Here is a 19,732-nt window from a genome sequence, read left to right as displayed (position 1 = left end):
GAGCGCCGCCGCCATCTTGAGAGTGGCGCCGAGCGAGAAGGACCCGCGGGGAGCGGCGGCGCATGCGCATTGCCCTGCCCGCGGCCATGTCGGGGGTGGCGGGAGGGGCTGCGCCGCCATCTTGGGAGTGGCGCGATGGGTCACAGAACCCAAATCAATTAATTTGGGTTCCCAGATCCTCGGGTCCAGCCCGTGCCCCCACACCCCCTTGGCAAGCAGAACATGGCACCGAGTGTCACGTCCAGGCTTTAACATCTCCAGGGACAGTGCCCCCACCACCTCCCTGAGCAGCCCGTTCCATTGTCTAATCACAATTTTTGTGAATAAATTCCTCCTCATCTCCAACCTAAAGTTCCCCTGGCACAGCTTGAAGCTATGTCCTCTCGTCCTGAGCGTGGCACTGTTGCGTAAAATTTTCTTAAGAGAGGATGTGCTTTGATGTTTGATCTTTGTGTACTTTCAAGCCTAATGGACAATAAAGGAGATTTAATCCAGGAAAGACACAGCAGCCAACAAGTTCTAAGTGATGTGCAGGTGTTAGAAAAACAAACTGCATATTGGTAGAATTGCCTTGTTATGGTTTAGGGTTTGACATTTTTAAATTATCTCGGGGTAGGCTAACAAAGCTTGGGACAAGGATGTGCTGATAGTGGGTACAAAAAAGGCAGAATTTACAGGCCATGAGGACATTTGACAGAACCCCCAAGATAAGGAAGGAACTTATAAAACAACTCAGCAATTAGGATAAATCAGCTCTGACTAACTGTAATTTCAGCAGGGGCAGATCCAAGGAACCCACCAACCCAAAAGAAGAGAAGGACTGAGCACATGGACTAATTAGCGTGGCAAACAAGAGAATAATTTCCCAACAGAAGATAGAATAATAACAATCATTAATAGGAGAACTATGTAACTTGCGGCCAATTAACACAAATTCCTTTGCTAAAATGCATAAATAGTAAAAAGTTTTGACCGTGGTAATGGCTTGATTTGTGGAGTCCCAACAAGCACCCAGGTTTCTTCAGCTCTGAAATAAATAATCAGCGTCTCTCTTGAGTGTGTCATAATTGGTTTATTGCACTGGGGGTAACAAATATGAATTTGTGCACAACAGATGTGGAGGAGGCCAGGGGTTTGAGCTCAGGAAGGTGAAATTATAAAAATGTGAGTGTGAACTCCTGCACCCTTAGGGAGAAAGGTTATCCCACGGGAGAGCACAGGGGGGATGGCCGGGGTGTCACACCCTGGGGGCTCTGCATGTCCCTAAACTACCCAAGCCCAGAGCAGGGAGTGTTTCTCCAGCACCTGCAGGTCCTGCAGCCCCAGCTCCCGCTGCCCTGCCCCGCTCCAAGGCTCCTGCCACACGCAGGGACTGGTGTGTGCCCATCCATCTTCCCCTTGTCAGGCCACCCCGAGCTCCAGAGAGAAGATTTTTTTTATACAACAATGGATTTCACAACCCACCCTGTCCTGCTGCCCACGCATGTGCCCAAGCTCTGGCTCTGTTTTTTCCCCTGTGTGGCCACAAACACCTGCCTGTGTTTTGTGGGGATACCTGGTAAAGGGGATTTGGGGGTATAAGAGAGGAGATCCCTGTCCAAGCTCAGCACCCAGCACCTTTTGTGCTTCCCCACACTGGGCTGGTGTGATTGGGAAAGATCTTTCTCCCAGAAGAGCAGATCCATATCTTTCTTTACAGAATTCCATGCTCTTTCTGCCAGCATTCACCCCTTCATTCAAAGGGCAGCCCGAGCCAGAAGGAACCTCCCCTGGGGAGCAGTTGTGTGTGTTTTGTCCAATAATGCTGTTTCTTTCCTGAAAACCCACCCAAAAGGACCCCTCACCCCTCATGGAGCAACAGTCCCTTAGAGCAAAGTCGGAGAGATACACCCACCCCAAGTGCCAGCTGTGTGGGATGTTAAGGAGTGAATAAACATACAGAAATAAATGCACAGCATTGTGTAAAAACTGCTGGACTCTGTGCAAACGTGAGGTGCAGCAGCACATCTAAAAGGAAGCAGCAGGAAAAAAAAATAATGCTGGTCAAACAGAAAGAGTCCAAGGGGTTATTTTGGGTAAAAGGAAAAAGAAAGGGTACAAATGCTGCAGTTTGAGCTGATGCCTCAGGTTTTAGCTTTTCTGGTTTTCAAGGTTCTATTCTGCTTTAGTTTGTAAGTGCAGGTTTCATATGAGGGGATGGTGAGCTTTCTGTACAGAGTAGGGAGACAAAACAAATCTTTCCCCAGCTGGGGACCAAGGACAAATCATCCAAATCTCAGGCCCAAGAGATGGAATGAAGAGAGAAAACAAAAGGATGGAACTTCATGAGTTAAACTCCAATCTGCAAATGGAGCAGAATTTATCAAAGTGAGAGAGTGCATTTGTGACCATTTTGGGTTGTGCTGCCCGAGGTGGATCTATTGAGGCCACTTAATAAATCCCGATTTATTCTAGTCTGTTCTTCACAAGGCATCAGAGCGTGTTCTACCACAGGGCAAACCACACGCCCGTGCTGCCAGTGCCCGCAGGACCAGCAGGGCTGCAACCGGCGGAGCGGCAGCTCCGGGACAATCCCGCTCCGTTCCCGCTCCAATCCTGCTCCAATCCCGCTCCATTCCCGGGACAATCCCGCTCCAATCCCGCTCCAATCCTGCTCCAATCCCGCTCCGTTCCCGGGACAATCCCGCTCCAATCCCGCTCCAATCCCGCTCCAATCCCGCTCCGTTCCCGGGACAATCCCGCTCCAATCCCGCTCCAATCCCGCTCCAATCCCGCTCCAATCCTGCTCCAATCCCGCTCCGGTCCCGGGACAATCCCGCTCCAATCCCGCTCCGTTCCCGGGACAATCCCGCTCCAATCCCGCTCCAATCCTGCTCCAATCCCGCTCCGTTCCCGGGACAATCCCGCTCCAATCCCGCTCCAATCCCGCTCCGGTCCCGGGACAATCCCCCTCCAATCCCGCTCCAATCCCGCTCCGGTCCCGCTCCAATCCCGCACCAATCCCGCTCCGTTCCCGCTCCGTTCCCGCTCCAATCCCGCTCCGTTCCCGTTCCAATCCCGCTCCGTTCCCTTTCCAATCCCGCTCCGTTCCCGCTCCGATCCCGCTCCGTTCCCGTTCCAATCCCGCTCCGTTCCCGCTCCGTTCCCGTTCCAATCCCGCTCCGTTCCCGCTCCAATCCCGCTCCGTTCCCGCTCCAATCCCGCTCCGTTCCAGTTCCAATCCCGCTCCAATCCCGCTCCGTTCCCGTTCCAATCCCGCTCCAATCCCGCTCCGTTCCCATTCCAATCCCGCTCCGTTCCCGTTCCAATCCCGTTCCAATCCCGCTCCGTTCCAGTTCCAATCCCGTTCCAATCCCGCTCCGTTCCCGTTCCAATCCCGCTCCGTTCCCGCTCCAATCCCGCTCCGTTCCCGCTCCGTTCCCGCTCCGTTCCCGCTCCCTTCCCGCCCCGTTCCCGCCCCGTTCCCGCCCCGTCCCCGCTCCGCTCCCGCCGCCGCTCCCGCCGCCGTCCCGCGGGCTCCAGCCCTGCCTGCCGCTGGACACGGGAATGAATGCCGCCGCTTCCCCCGCCGGACAAGGGATTTCCACTGTCAGCACCGGCACAAAAGGTGGGAAATTCAGCCAGCTGTGAGAAAAGCCTGTAGTAAAACAAGAAACACTTCACAGTTACAGATTTCTCCAAAGAACTACCAGTCATAAAGAAACTGAGAGCCACAAAAAGCTATTTTTTTTTCTTTTAAAGAAGTCTCCATAACAGTAACAAGAAGGTTTCTCTCCCTAAGTGAGCTTAAAAAAGACTGTTTTAGAAGTAATAAGCTGACTAAAATGTAAAGTTTTATTCCCTAAGTGAGCTACAAAAAGACTATTTTAGAAGTAATAAGCTGACTAAAATTTTAAGTTTTATTCCTTTACATTATCAGTAAAAAAAAAGTTATTGAGAGAAGAGAAATACTCTAAAGGTTTTGTTCTAATTCTTATTATGCTTTCTTTCAGTTTTATTATTATATATTATTACATATTATTATATTATATATTATTATATTTTATTATATATATTATTTTATTAAATTATGTTAATTATATTATATTATATTATATTATATTATATTATATTATATTATATTATATTATATTATGATGTTATACTGTTATATTATTATATTTTTTATATTTTATTTTTTAATATTATAAGTTTCTATCATTTTTTTATACCCATTTAAAGTTTTAAACCTACTTTACTTTTCTCCTAATCCCACCTCACAATAGAAAATTAGTACATTAGGGATTAACCAGCGCTAAACCCACCACACTCAACACTACATTAGCCAAAAAAAATCTCAAAACTAACAAAATCTCAAATTAGCAAACCAAAACCACTGCAGTGCCTGACTAAGGATCGCATCCTCAGTGCAGTGCTCGCTTGGGGGTTGGCAATAAGAGAGTTAACGAGTCCCTTTTAGTGCATTTGCTAAACAAAACTGGTTCCAGTGCTCCGAATTCCAAGGCTCCGGCTGGGATCGGAGCCCGGCGCCGCCGGGGTTTGGAGGCTGCGGGGTCGGAGCTCTGTTGTTCGGCAACGGGAGTTTGCACCACCACAGGCATGAGGAAGTGGCACCTGCTGGCGGGGACGTGACAGTCACTTCTCTCCGAGGACAACGTGTTCAGGGCGTTGGCCACCCAAAAATGCCACTGGAAAGAAAATGGAGCTGGATTAGCAGGGGGGAAACTGAGGCAGAGAGGGGTTTTGCTTTGCCTGCTCGGGGCTTGGCAGCGAATTGCTGGATAGACCCAGATATCCCCCCAAATTCCTATTTCTACTGATTGCCTTTATGGTGGCAAAGCGTGATCTTGACAAGATTTGGAGAAATTCAATTAATAGTAGGGGATAAAGGGGACTTTCTGTCCCCTGCATTGTGCCTCAGCGCTGCTCATCTCAGGAACAGTTCCTGCATTAAAATATAGTTCCATTTTATAAATAATAAACCACTTTATTGCAAAAAGAAAAAGAATTATGCCTGCTTGCTTCCCATTGGCAGGGTTGATCCTGCTCCTGCAGGAGAGGACAGCGAGGAGGGGATGCTGGGGATGCAACAGGGCAGCAGCATTCCCGAGCCACAGGAGCTGCCCGAGGATGCAGTGAGGGCAAAACACCAGGAGCCTCAGAGAGGGCTTTGCATTTGATGTGGGAGAGGAGAGAGATCAGAGTATGGAGGAGTCAGGATTAACATAAATTTACAAACCTTCCATTCTGAGCTGCAGGGCTGTCCTGGACTGTGTTCCCCATAGCGGAACCCAGCAGTGCCCCAGGCTGCAGGAACACTTGGGTACACACTCACTGGTGTTCCCTCCTCCCCAGACACAGCCTGTTCTGTCTCTCCTCAGGTCTGTTGAACAGAAAAAGTGGCCAATCTTCAGCCAAATTAATCTTAAGACATAAAACCAATAGCTCTGAGCTGCCTGACAAGCCCCCAGTTTTCCCTTCCAGGAGGGGTTCTAAGCAGGGAGCCCCTGAGGGAGGGAGTGAGTTGCACAGGCAGGGTATGGGATGCACCCAGGCACGTTCCCTTGACTGCTACGTGCCCGTGAACTTGAAGGGATGGGACAGGAACCAAATCCACCACAGGACTTTGCCTCCCTGGTTATGCCCGAGCCCTTCTGACTTCGCTTTGATCCTGACCTGGGTCCGGAGCACTGCCATGTGCACTGCTCCTGGAAAACCAGGTCCATGCAGGACAAGGGCTGGCACTTGGGCTTCAGCAGCTTCCCAGCCATTTCTGTGTGGCCCTGAGCAGGGCCGTGCCAGTGCTGCTGCTCCAGGGATGGATGTGGCACAGCTGAAACAGAGCCTAGCAGGGAAATCCCTCACCAGCCCTCCCTGCTCCTTGCAGGAAGGAGCTCAAGGCAATCAGCCCCTCCAAGGCTGGCCCCAGAAGCCCCTCCAAGCTTTCAACTATCACAGACCCAAGCTGTGCTCTCCTTCCCTCTGGCTTTATTTGCAGAGGGAATTAAGGTCCTGCTGGGAAAACCTCCCCCGTGCTCTGATAACTGCCTGCAGAACCAGCTATAAATGGCTTTTTGTAAATGAAAGCCCAGGATTAACGAGGTTCCCCTCGTCACTGTTTACTTAGTGCTCTGACAGAGTGAGGGGAGCAGGATAGACACCCCCTGCTCTGGGCAAGCTCCTAGGGCCACCAAGGAGCTGGCACACACTGGGGACCAGCAAGGTGCCACCCAGCACATGGCAGAGCCTCCCTGGAGCAGGAGGTTCCCAGAAGGGTTTGGGATGGGTGGGATGTGTGTGCCCATAGCAGGAGCCTTGGTCTGGGGGACAGGGCAGCTCCAGGGCACCGTGTTTTGTGAGCTGGGGGCCGGCCTGGGGGATGATGCTCATTTTCTTCCTATGCCACGTTGCTGGGGAAGGAAGGGGGGTGTTTGCCATGCGGGTTGGTGCTGGGCACACATCCCCCACGTAACAGGAACGGGGAGGCCATGCAGGGCTGCAGCTGGCCTCGTCCCCTCGGCAGGAATTCACTCAGGGATGGCAAAGAGCTGCCAGTGAGGCCCTGGGGTCTGCTGAGGTGTGCAGGTCCAATGAGCCCCATGCAGAGGGGACTCTTCTCGGTCATCCCAGTCTGCCTGAAGCAGGACAAGGGTGTCCTGCCTCTATCTGCTTCACTCCCAGGGACTGCAGCCACCACAGCCGCCTTGCACAGCTCCGACCTTTGGATGTTTGCACATTCCTGCCTGTTAATGTGTCTCGTAACCAAAAGCTGCCAGGATGGAGCATTATTCCCCCCAGCACTTGCCAGGCTGCTCCCTCCTATTGAATCCCAGCTGAGAATTGGCACTGACCCCGTACCGGGCTCCCCAAAGGAGCAAAACCTGATGCCTCTGGCAGGAGTGAAGACACCAGCGAGCCCCAAATGCTCCCAGAGCTCCTGGGGCAGCTCCTGTCACGTCTCCCAGCCAGGCATGGGGAAAAGAAGCAACCGTTTAGGAGCAGAGCTGCGCTGCCCTCGGCTGCCAGGCTGGCACTTTGCCCACCAGCACGGTGCCAGGCCAAATTCTTTGCAATTTCTAGGTCAACACCCGCCTCTCGTAATGGCCTGAGCCCTCCTGCTGCCTGTGCCAGCCTCCAGCCCAGTGGTCGCTGTGCACATGACAGGAGCATCCCAAAGGATCCACTCCTGCTGTTGCTCATCCTGGCTGGCCCCATCTGTAACCCCTGAATATTTTGTCCCTCATTGCTCCAAGCTGGGCCATTCCCCAAATGCTTGGCTCTGCCCAGGGCAGGACCCATAGGAGAGATGTGTCCAGGCAGTGCACAGCCCGCAGCCTGCCCCTGATTCCACCTTTTTTGAGGGATGTAAGACCCTCCCAAGGAGTCAGACACCAAAGGAGTGTGTTTGCTTTGGATTTCCAAAGCCATTTTCTCCCTGTCATGATGGCAGTGAAAAAACCCCCACAATCTTAAGACATGGGATGGTCCTAATACTCCAAACCTGGAAATAAATCACCTGGAAAAACAGCCTTTGTAAAGAAATCCCCGTGGCCCTGGTGCTTGTTTGCAAACCGGCCAAGTTTCGACCTTGGCATGACGTGGCTTCCCAGAGCAGGAGACGATGCTGGCACGGCTCCGGCAGCTCAGCTCCTCCACTGGGGGTTGGAGTGTCCCCCCATGCCCACAGGGACCCCTTCCCACGGCGTGAGCCGGGCTGCAGGAGCAGGAGCCCCGTGGGGCTGCAGCCCCCTACCCGGGCACGCATCGAGGGGGCGGTGGGGCTGAGGATGAGGAGGAGGAAGGCGCAGCCGAGCGTGTCCATGTGACGGCTCTTACGCAGGGGGTGTTGCATTGTGGAGGCTGGCACTCCCCCCCTCCTCACCGCAGGGCAAGCCCCGGCCTGCCAGGACATTGTGCCAGCCGGGAACAGCCGCTGGCAACGGCCACTGACCCATCCCGGGGCTCCCAGGGGCGCACAGGGACATGGGCACCCGAGGGGACTTCTGCTGGATGTGCTCCCCCCTGCCAGGGGGTGCAGCACCCACGCACCGCACAAGGGCAGGACTGAAATAGGTGCAGGCGTGCCTGAGAGAGAATCATGTTCTGACCCCCATCAGCCCTGCCTCAGTTTCCCCATTAGGGTGCTGAGTGCGATCCGGGCTGTGGGAGCGCCGCAGGGCTCTGCTGGCAGGGCAAGGTCACTGCTGGAAAAGCTTGGCCACCTCTCTGTTCTCAAAGCCAGCTCGCCCAGCACCCTGCAGCCCTGCACAGAGGGGTTTGCATCCAAAGTCCACCACAGCCTGTCTGGAGCTTGCTGTGACACCTCCAGCACATCAGGTATAAAACACTAAAAAAATCAGCGTCACAGGGCAGGGAGTCCCTGAGGTGTCCCCAAGCCCTGCTGTGTGTGAGTGCCAGGCTGCCCCGGTGCCATCCTCATCCCATCCCCACCAGCGACCTGCTGTCTCCCTGTTTGAGTGTGGTTCCCCAGGGATTTCACATCCATGTGAACTCCTGGATGCAAGTTTGGGAACCTGGTTTTTCCCAAACTTTGGAGGTTCATTCATTGCTATGCAAGGCGAGTCCATTCCCTACCCTCCTCCATCCTGTTTCCCCCTTCTCCCCCCTTACCATCCATCCCACCCTAGGATGTTAAAATGGGCTGAATTTTTTTATGATGAGAGGGGAAAAAATTTTTAGAAATCTGAGGATGAAGGGAGAACCCATGAGCTGTGACCTCCTCAAATTCAAGGCACCAAATCCACACAAGGAAAACAAAAGGCAGTGAGATTAGCATTTCCAAACAGAGCAGAGATGGCCCCAATCTTTGAGCTGTTTATTCTAGGGTTGATTTTCAATATTTAGGATGATTAGCAAGTGAAAGCCGGCTGTTGCCAGAATGGCTCTATGCCAGCCCTACACTCAATGGAAGGAAAAGAAAGACACGGCAAGAAAGGGGGAGAAAAGAAGGGCTTATGTGTATATTTTTTTCTCCCTCTGTGAACGGGAGATTGGTTTGAGGTGTCAATGTTTGCCCATCAGGGAGGGATGATGGATGAGGGGATGGCTGGGGAAATAGCAGAAATAAATAATAAAGGAATCACTGCCATGTGCTTAATAACCACCTGGGGAAGGACCTCACTAGGACAGCGAGCTGAGCTTGCAGAGAGTTTATGCAGCTGGGTTCTTCCCAGACCCGCTTTGGTGGGTGCTGGTGGATGCCCCAAAAAACGCATCCAGCTCTGCAGTGCTCATTGCTTGTAGCAGGGGGGGACACTCCCAGCGCCGGGTCCCCATCCTGGCACTGCCCCTGTGCCGGGCGAGCCCGTGGGGCTGGAGCAGCCCCGGCCACAGCCCCAGCAAGCCTGGGCAGGTCTGGGTCCTGACCTCCCTGCTGGCACCGGGCTCCGGTCCCTGCTGGCACCGGGCTCCGGTCCCTGCTGGCACCGAGCACAGCCCCGCTTTGTGCCCCGCGCCCCTGGGAAAGCGATGCCACCACCCAGAGCACCCCCAGCTCCTGCACCTCCTGGCCGCTCCTAAAAAACACCACCCCCTCCAAACCATCTCACGGAAAAAAAAAAAAAGGAAAATTCACGTCCAAGTCGGTTTGGTTGCTTTCAGCTGCTGAACAAAACGAGGTTGTTTCAGGCCTCGCCTGCTGCCTCCTTTATATTCACCCTTTCTCGCTTTAAACCCCTCGGCTGGCTCTGGCAGGCTGGAATATTTTTTCCTGGCAAGGTTGTTTTTTTAAGTCCCCAGGAAGGGTGGGGAGACTGGAGGCTTCTCTTTTCCAGAGGGTTTGAAAACAGTACTACGTGTTTGAGCCTGGCAAAACAAATTAAAGAAGGGGTCTGAGGGGCAGGGGGACTGCCAGCTTTCTGCAGCCCTGAAGTGCCCACTAGTACTGGGGGGGGTGAAGAAGGGAGCAGCTCTTCCAGTGCTTCCAACAAGGAGCAGAGAGAAGCCAGGACAAGGAATTCCTTAATGCCTTCTGGTATTCATGGCCCCAAATATCCCAAAGCTGAAAGGAAAGCCCAGATCTGCCTTTAAATTCCACCTCCCCTCAGATCCATCAAAGCTCTTCCCCCAGGAACCCCATCTTTCCCCAAGGTCAGCGTCCTGCCTTCCCAGCACAAAACACAGACCAAGGCAGGTGTCTGTCCTGAGCCCAGGCCTTATTTTGGGTTGAGATTGGCTGGATTGGGAGCAGCTGTAGCAGCTCTGGGACTGGCTGCTGGAGGTCCTGGTGCTGAGGGGATGCAGCAGATCACTGGGGAGCTGACAGGGAGCTCCTCGTGTGCCCCGGGGAGAAAGGGGCTGTGTCCTCAGGAGGGTTGGGACATGCAGGAGTTGGGTTTTGGGACATGCACCCAAAGCACCAAGCTGGAGCAGCCCCAGGCAGGGTCTGGAGGGGGATCTCTGTGCAGATCCTCTCCCCACCTTGTACCCAAAAGGGCCCTGAAGCCACTTGGGCATCTTGGAGCATCTACAGGGCCAGGTGGAGACACAGCACATGCAGAGGGACTTGGCAGCCCCAGGAGCTCCCTGCAGGGCCAGGGATGGTTATTCCCAGGGTTGGAGCAGCTCCCAGGGCTCAGGACACCAGGCACAGCCAACCTTGTGTCACACAGGTGGTGTGTAACCATTGTTTCACTGAGGTTGGCTCGTGCCTCAGTTTCCCCACAGGGAATTTGCACAGTTGGGCAAGTGGGTGAGAGCTCCTGTGTCTTGGGTCTGGGTTTACAAACAGGGCTGGGCTGGGGAAAGGAAACAAGGAAGCAAAAGGGGTTTTTCTTCTCAATTTTTTTTTCTTTATTATTATTTTTTAAAATTTGTAAATAACTTTGCATGAAAAAAAACGTTAAATTGCACAAGTAATTCTGTAGTTCTCCAACATAATCCCCAAAGCAGGAAAACAGAAGAAAAACAGCAAGTAAAAAGAAACATTGTCAATACAAACAACTACACAGACCCCAAAGCCCCTCCTAAGTGCTTTTGTAACCACACCAGAATCTAAATACAATCTTAAATTTCCTTTGCCAAGTCTAAGACACACCACTAAAATTCCAGCTTCTACTTGCTCCTACCTAATAGCTGCTCTACCTCTCACAGCCTAGAGCAAAGCAGAGGCAAAGAATCTGGTTCTTGAGAGCTTCAAGTCAAGTTTCAGCAGAGTTTAGCTCTGCTCCCAAAATATTTCCAAGTTACCTTGCACTGACCCCTCCACGCTCTGGCTGCACACCGAGCCAAGGGCCAAAGCTTCTCTTCGTGGGGATCCCAAGGTCTCTCCTGGCTGGATGGGAATTAATTTCCACTGTCCCCAGAGGCTGTTGCATGCACAGTCTTTGGCCTGAGCTCTGGATGTGGATTTCTCTCCTTCTCAGTCCCACCTGGGAGCATTCCATGTGGAGTGGCTCCATCACCACCAGCTGAGGGCCAGCCATGGGATTTTCCTTGCACTCAGAACCTCATGGAAGAGCTGGAGAAGTGAAGAGCAACAGTCTCGGACCAAAAAAAGCAGAGAGGGGCTATGTCAGTGGGTGAAAGAGAGGGTTCATGGTGCTCCAGACCCTTTGGCAACTGCAGCAAGGGTTTTGGGTACAAAAAATACAAAAGCTGGTTTTGGGAGCATCCCAGTCCCTGCTGCTCCTCTCCTGCCAGGGGTCAGTTCCTGGATTCTTCACAAAACTTGGTGCTTGAGTCCTCCCTTGTGTGATCTTGTTTTACAGAACAGTGAACACAAAACCTTAAACAGTGAAAATATAAAACAACTCTCAAACTGCATTTCCAGTCTTCCCCTCCCCCCTTAAGAAATTCTAGTGCTAAAAAATATAGATTTCTTTGAATATATAATATATAATAGATTATATAAAAACATCTAAAGAGGCACACTTGCTGAGTTTATAAACCTTTTCTTCTTCCCTAGGCACAAATCAGCTGAGATGTTGAACTTGGAGAATCCAGAAGGGACCTGCATTTTCTTACCAGCTAATTATCACACTGTACCTACCAACTGCACTGAGACAGAAAAAGGAAAGACGGAGAGAAACAAAGAGGTGTGGAAATTGCACTTGAGTCTATCAAATCCTAAGCCACCAGGAATCTCATGTCTTAGATGGGATTTTGCAGGTAATTTTAGCCCTGGTGGAAAAGAACCCATCATAATTCACATTTCTTTTTTTAAAGTAAAATGTAAAAAAAAATAAGTAGTGTTGACTTTCTTCTCTTGAAAAAACTAGAGACTTCTGAGGTGTCCTTTGGAGACACAGCAGGCAGTTCCTGGGGTGGTAGGTTCTTTCCCTGGTGTTTCTGAGAATAACCTTACAATGAAGCTGGTAAAAGTCACCGTGGGCATCTCTAGGAAATCTTGTCCCTTGTAAGTCCCAGCTTGGGGAGAGCATCCTACAAACACCTTACAAGAGGCGTGCCAGACTGCTCAGGTTGATGACATCTGCCAGCAAAGAGGCATCGATGTCTTCAAACACCTGGTCAATGTTGACACAGTTGGAGAGGTAATCGCTTGTCCCTTCATCCCAGGGATGCTCCAAGAAAGTCGTGGCCATGAGGGTTTCATTAAAGTCCAGGCTGTACTGGTTGGATTCGGTGGCGACTTGCTCCTGCCCCTGGGGACACTCCATGTGCTGCCCTTGTCCTGTCCAGTCCAGGTCGCACGTGACAGCGTTGACGGGAGGTGGGAGTTCCATATCCACCAGTGTGGAGAAATCTCCGTTGAGGTTGGTGTTAAAGACAGTTTCCCAGTCAAAGACACCTTTCAGTGACCCCAGCTCAGTCTGCTCCTCCTGGGTCATCAGGGCCGAGCTGGGAAGCCGAGACGCCTTGGCCGTGGGCAGGGGCGAGGGCTGCTGGCGCTTCTGCCCCGCTTTGGTACCCACGGGGTTCCAGCTCTGGCTGCTGGTGCTTTCCTCAAACTCTTTGAGCAGCTGCTGAGATGCCACGTTGGCCTCGAGGAGGTTGCTGGAGCTGCAGGAAGAAGAGGCCGGGCTGCCAACGTGCCGTGCTTCTTTCTGGACTCTCCCGGAGAAGGCCGGGTGGATCTGCACCGGAGACATCCTCCGCTTTTTGTAAGTCCCGTACTTGAGCCGGTTGGCATAGTAGGGGTCCAGCTTCCAAAATCCACCTTTCCCTGGCTCGTCTTTCTCTCGAGGCACCTTGATGAAGGACTTGTTCAAGGAGAGGTTGTGGCGGATGGAGTTCTGCAGCCAAAAGAGAAAGAAACCAAGGCTGAATGCTTGTCTGCTGTGGGACCTACCTGTGTGGGGAGGCTGGTGGAGGTTTTCAGCAAGGACCTTTGAGAAAACAAAGCAGAACTGGCAACATCCAGACATCCATGGCTACATACCCAGCAGAAAGTCCCTCAAACCCCTGACTTTTCCCCTTGTGTCTCCAGCAGTTTTCCCGCCTCCCATCTCCTCTCTCCTTGGCAGGAGCCAAGTGGTTCAAGCTAGGACTTGCCACCCAAGGGGAAGCTTTTGGGCAGCTCTCCTTGGCTGGAAATCGGGGCCATGGGGCCTTGGATCATGCAGAGCACTGGGAGAGACTGGTTTGAATTGCTCTAGATATGGAGCTAAGCTGGAGGAGGTTGGATCCTCCTTTGTGCCATGGAGGAAGAGGTGGGTCTCTACACCCATGTGGCCATGGCCCACTTACAAGGGACAACACATGGCAGCAGTGTGGGGATGGCAATCAGGACCCTGCTGGCATCCCACAGTTCAACTCTGTCTATTGTTAGTGTTGAGAGGATAAAACATAGGCACCATGCCTTCCCCCAGGCAGGCTGGCACAAATCAGATGGGAGAACACGGAGAGACACGTGGGCTGTTCCACCCTGCATGTCCCCAGAGGTGCCTCCTGGCCCAGGGAAGCTCGGTGTGAAATCACTGCATCTTCATCAGCCACTGCTCAAATAAGCTGAGGGGGAAAAAAAAAGGTGGGAATGGGGGAAGAAAAGGAGGAGTTTCTGCTCCCGTCGAGCTGTTCTGAAACCCTGAATGTGCCTGGAGTGATGCGAATAATCAGAAAAGGAAATTCAGTTATTGGGCAAATAACCCAGCGTTGGACACCACAAAGCCAGGACTGTACTAAGAGATTGGATATGGTAGAGGTGGGTTTTTTTTTTAATGTTGCCTGGATATCTTTATGCTTATTCATCCATAATCCGTAGTGCCGAATAGGAAAAACAAGGCTCAATTGCTTAGAGCTGTTGAAAAACATGCACACACACACACACACAACAAAACCCTCCTCTGGGCTGAAGCTCCTTGGGTTTGTTGGCTCCTCTCCAAAGCACTCAGCTCCCACAGGAATATATCCATCTCCCCCCAGACTATGGGTGGCATGACCTTTCCAGGCTGTCTTCACGTACGGGAATCGGGATAGGGGATGAGAACACAGCCTCGACAAGAAAGAAAAGAAAAAAAAAAAGAGAGAAAGGAAGGGGGAAAAAAAAAGTGAAAAGAAACAAAAGATTTAAAAAAAAGAAAAGAGAAGAAAGAAAAAGCAGGAACACAGATATTCCCCCACACAATCCAGGCTGTGGTAACTCCAATTTTACTGTGTAATGAAATTTTACGAGGATCAGAGGCTTGAAAGCTGAATTCTCTGCTGCCCATCTCTCCTCCCCTTCCCAAACTTCGCTCAGCCCAGGCTGAATTATTACTCAGCCAGTCAACATATTTATCATTCCTGCCTGCAACGGTCCAGGATACCCCCTGCATCTCTGCAGAGAGGGATTGAAAACCTTCTTTCTTTTTTTAATGAACACATTTAATTAAAAATGTTGCAAATTCCCAGCCATGAAGTGTGCAGGAGAAAGTCAACCTGTTGGCACCCAGCTCCTGCTTCCAAATCACTTTCATAGGAGTGTAAGAGGGGGACTAAGATGGCCATGGAGGGGGACCAGGAATGTTTCCTTCCCCATGATGGGCTTCAAGAGCCACTGGAGACCCACCTGCCTGGAGAGAAGGTGGGCAATGCCTGAGCTTTGCAGTGGGGTTCTCCAGCTCTGCTTGGATGGGCACTGCCATCAGGATTAGCGACACGCTGCAGATTTGGGATGGGAATAACCCCAGTGGAGGGATGAGCCCCCCAGGGCCCTCCAGCCCTGCCATATCCCAGAAAATCTCACGTGCCAGAGGTCTCCTCGTGTGACAGAGGAGGGCAGTGAGCCAAGGTGGCTGGGAAAGCCCCTGGGCTGTCCCCAAAGCTTGTGAGCCCGGGGGCTGTCACCTCCCCACTGGGGACATGCTCTGCTAGCTGAGGACAGCAGCTCGAGTTAACCCCTCTTGGGCTTCCCTCTGCAGGTCTCACCAGCTCATCCCAGTGATGGAGCCTCCTTGGCTTGTCCCTGGTGCCAGGAGCCCAGTACTCTGCCCTGCTTAGAAACCAGCAGCATTTCTGCTCAGAACCTCCCCAGTGGGAGACTTGTCCAACAAGTGGCATCTCCATCCCTGGTTTTCAGCACCCAGGGACACTCGACCTGGCACCTTCTCCACGTGTGCTCAACCCTGAGGGACTCCATGAGAACTCCAGGAATGTAGGGACCAAAAGGCCTTTGCCCTGAAGCCAAGAGGAGTCTCAGGTGCCAGGAGCCCAACGAGTGCCTCCCTGCTCCCAAAATGGTCCTGGGCTCTCCCCCCAAATGGCTCCTTCCCTCTGCCCCCCCCGGGGCCGTGGCATTTGTGCCCAGCCAAGTTCTTTCCCCTTCCAGCCCTTCCCCACTGGAGTCACTCTTTTCCCAGTGGGATCCAGCACCCCTGCATGATCTCGTCTTGCAGAGTGGAGGTTGTGGAAAGCCCTGCTCAGCCCTGCAGGGAGAGTGGCCACGGCTCCACATCTCCTACCTGCCAGGTGGGATCAGCGTGTCGGAAGTAGCAGAAGTTGTCAGTAATCCACTTGTAGATGGCAGAGAGGGTGATTTTGGGTTTATTGCTGGCTTCCATGGCCATGCAGATGAGGGTGGCGTAGGAGTAGGGTGGCTTGACATGAGGGTTGGTCTTGTAGTCGATGTCCCCTGCCAGATGAGGGGGCACAGCCAGGTCGTGGTGCGTGGTGGAGGAGGTGGAGGAGGAGATGGGCGTGCAGGGGGTGTGGCGTGTGCCCTTGCAGGCCGGGTCAGCAGCCAGGGGTGAGCACGGGGACTCAAAATCAACCAGGCTGAACAGACTCTCACTCATGGTGTAGCAATCCTGGGGGTCTGAGCCAGAGTATAACTGAGGCAGGCCAGTCTGGGCCACTGTGAAGTCCCTCAGCCACATGAGGTCTGGCAGGCTGTCATCCAGGTCTTCCTCCAGTTTGCCCTTGGCTTTCAGTGCTCGGCTGGGCCACGCCATGCCTCCCTCAGTGCTTCCCAGGCTGCACGTGAACGGGAGGGAAGGGATGGGGCAAATCCTGCAATAACAACAGGGACAGGGGTGAGGTTCCACAAGGTGCAGCCTCTGACAGCCAGGCAGGGCCAGCTCTGGGTGCTCCCGGCATTGCTGGGTGAGACCCATCCCTGGTGTGCTCTGCAAGGGACCTGCAATGCCTGCCCCGAGGGGCTTTAGCACCCTCAAACCTCGGGGAAATTCCCTCAAACTCCTACACCGCAGTGTCACCCACCAACCCGCTGCCCAGCAAGCTCTCAGCTGAATAAAGAATTTAAAAAAAAAAACACAACAGAAAACACCTCAAAATACCAAAATCGAGCCCTGCCATCCCAAAAAGTCAGGATATTTCTTGGGAACACACATCTCTGAATACCTAGCACTCACAGGACTAACTCTCAGCATTCCACACCAGGGCAAAATACTTCGAAATTTCCCCCCTCGCAGCCAACTTCTCTCAATTTGATGCTATTTCTGCTTTTACTTCCTGTGCTACCCAGAAACAACTCAGGGGTGGTTTGGGGGAACTGGGGGGGTCCCACCCCAAGCACACCCGCAGTCAGAGCGAGCCCGCTTCAGACTTTGGGGAGTCCTGTGTCGGGGATGTGAATGCAAACCCGAAATCCCGAGCGTTTGGGCCGGGAGGACACATAACCAAAGCCGCTCCCCCGCGCAGACCCGCCGCATCCCCTTACCCCGTCCCGGTGTCGCTGTCGTCCCCCGAGAGGCAAAGTTCACGACACGCTAAGAAGCTTCTGGAAAAACTGGAGAGGACGGGGAAAAAAATACCAAAAAATTACAAAAAATAAGAGGGGAGGGGGGAGGACGAAAAGCAACGGGGAAAGAGAGCCCCGGTGGGTGTGGGGCCGGGCCGGGCCGTGCCCGCCGAGCCGCCGGGAGCCGCGGCCGCCCCGCCGGGTTAAGTAGCGGCTCCGGGAGGCGTCGCGCGTCGCCACGGCAACGCCCCGCCCCGTCAACATCCTCCGGGCTCGCCATTGGCCCGCGCGTTGCCATGGCGACGGGGGCGGTGCCCGCGGGGCCCCGCCCAGCCCGGGGCGGTCGGGGGATCCGGGGTCACCGTATCGATCGCCTTATCACCTTATCACCTTAGCAATCACCTTGTAACCCCTTTATCCCCTTATCAATCGCCTTATCACCTTATCAATCTCCTTATCACCTTATCAATCACCTTACCACCTTATCCCCTTATCAATCACCTTATCACCTTATCAATCACCTTATCACCTTGTCAATCGCTTTATCCCCTTATCAATCACCTTATCACCTTATCTATCACCTTATCAATCACCTTACCACCTTATCCCCTTATCAATCACCTTACCACCTTATCCCCTTATCAATCACCTTATCCCCTTATCAATCACCTTATCACCCCCTTATCAATCACCTTATCAATCACCTTATCCCCTAATCACCTCATCAATCACCTTATCCCCTTATCAATCACCTTGTAACCACTTTATCCCCTTATCAATCGCCTTATCACCTTGTCAATCACCTTATCACCTTGTCAATCACTTTATCCCCTTATCAATCACCTTATCACCTTATCTATCACCTTATCAATCACCTTACCATCTTATCCCCTTATCAATCACCTTATCCCCTTATCAATCAGTTTATCACCTTATCTATCCCCTTACCAATCACCTTATCAATGACCTTATCACCTTCTCAATGACCTTATCACCTTATCGCCCTATCACCTTCTCACCTTATCAATCACCTTATCCCCTTATCAATCACCTTATCACCTTATCAATCACCTTATCAATCTCTTTATCACCTATCACCCTATCCCCTTATCACCTTATCCCCTTATCAATCACCTTATCCCCTTATCAATCACCTTATCACCTTATCAATGACCTTATCACCTTATCTATGGCCTTATCACCTTATCGCCTTATCAATGACCTTATCAACTTATCAATCACCTTATCAATGACCTTATCACCTTCTCAATGACCTTATCACCTTATCGCCCTATCACCTTCTCACCTTATCAATCACCTTATCCCCTTATCAATCACCTTATCACCTTATCAATCACCTTATCAATCTCTTTATCACCTATCACCCTATCCCCTTATCACCTTATCCCCTTATCAATCACGTTATCAATGACCTTATCACCTTATGTATCACCCTATCACCTTATCTTATCACCTTATCCCCTTATCCCCTTATCAATCTCCTTATCACCTTATCAATCACCTTATAACCTTATCACCTTATCCCCTTATCAATCACGTTATCAATCTCCTTATCCCCTTATCAACCACCTTATAACCTTATCACCTTATCCCCTTATCAATCACCTTATCACATTATCAATGACCTTATCAATCTCTTTATCACCTTATCACCCGATCCCCTCCTGGCGGCTTTTCGGCCCCCCAGGGCAGCCGTGAGCAGGCTGGGGAGGGACTTTGGCCGTGTGGCGATAGGAAAAAGGACAATGGCTTCGAAGGTAAGGAGAGCAGCTTTAGACTGGATCACAGGACAGGTTGTTTGAGGCTGGCGGGACAGGCTGCTCAGAGAAGCTGTGCATGGAATAGCTCGAGGCCGGGTTGGAAGGGGATCCCAGCAGCGTGGGATAGTGGAAGGTGTCCTTGCCTGTGGTGTGGGGGGGCTGGAACTGGATGATCTTTGATGTCTGTTCCAACCCAAACCGTTTGTGATTCTATGAACGCCTGAGTCCTGCCCCTCCAGGGGCAACCCCAGCCCTTTTCCTCCTACCTGTGCCCCCATCCCATTTCTTGCTCCTGATGTTCCCACAGCAATGAGGGCAAAGCTGAAGGTGGGCTGGCAGACTCCAAAAATAAAGGATGGAGTCTGCCTTCACTTAATTAAAAAATTACAGCCACTGGCTTCTCTAAGAATTCCCTACCCCCTAACTGCTGTTCTGAGAGCTTTATCAGAGGCCAGGGAGGGACCCCTTTGAAGGATCTGACCATCTGCAAGACATTCCCCCCGAGCTTGCTCAGTCATGGGTTGGACTCGATGATCTTAGAGGCCTTTTCCAATCTGATTGATTCTGACTCTGATTCAGCTGCAAGTTGCTTTGCCCCACCATCATCAGCCCCTTCCACTAAACCCAAAATATAACCCCCCTTACAGCCCTCCTCACCTTCAAGCCTTCAGCTCTCAGCACACATTTTCTTCCCCACCACTGGAGGGGTTTCTCTGGCATGTGTTCCCAGCTCTTTGTTGCTCCTCTTCTCCCCCAGGAAAAGTTCCCTCTGGGTGTCCTCATCCATCCCAGCAGTGACAGGGGCCACCCACACCACAGAGCAGGAAGATGCCTCTACCCCAGGCCAGACTTC

General features: G+C 52.1%; 1 protein-coding gene across 1 annotated transcript; it reads right to left on the bottom strand.

Moving 5' to 3' along the window:
- Window positions 1-10,807: 10,807 nt before the first annotated feature.
- Window positions 10,808-17,217, bottom strand: FOXJ1 (forkhead box J1). Its single transcript, XM_021541644.2, has 3 exons — window positions 17,078-17,217; window positions 15,861-16,407; window positions 10,808-13,214 (listed from the first exon to the last, which is right to left on the bottom strand). Exons 2-3 carry the CDS (start codon window positions 16,347-16,349, stop codon window positions 12,414-12,416), a joined length of 1,290 nt encoding a protein of 429 aa, XP_021397319.2. The 5' UTR covers window positions 16,350-16,407; window positions 17,078-17,217; the 3' UTR covers window positions 10,808-12,413.
- Window positions 17,218-19,732: the final 2,515 nt, after the last annotated feature.

This window comes from Lonchura striata, chromosome 19 (assembly GCF_046129695.1).
Source record: "Lonchura striata isolate bLonStr1 chromosome 19, bLonStr1.mat, whole genome shotgun sequence".
NCBI classification, from domain to species: Eukaryota; Metazoa; Chordata; class Aves; order Passeriformes; family Estrildidae; genus Lonchura; species Lonchura striata.
This window is presented reverse-complemented; position numbering and strand designations above follow the sequence as displayed.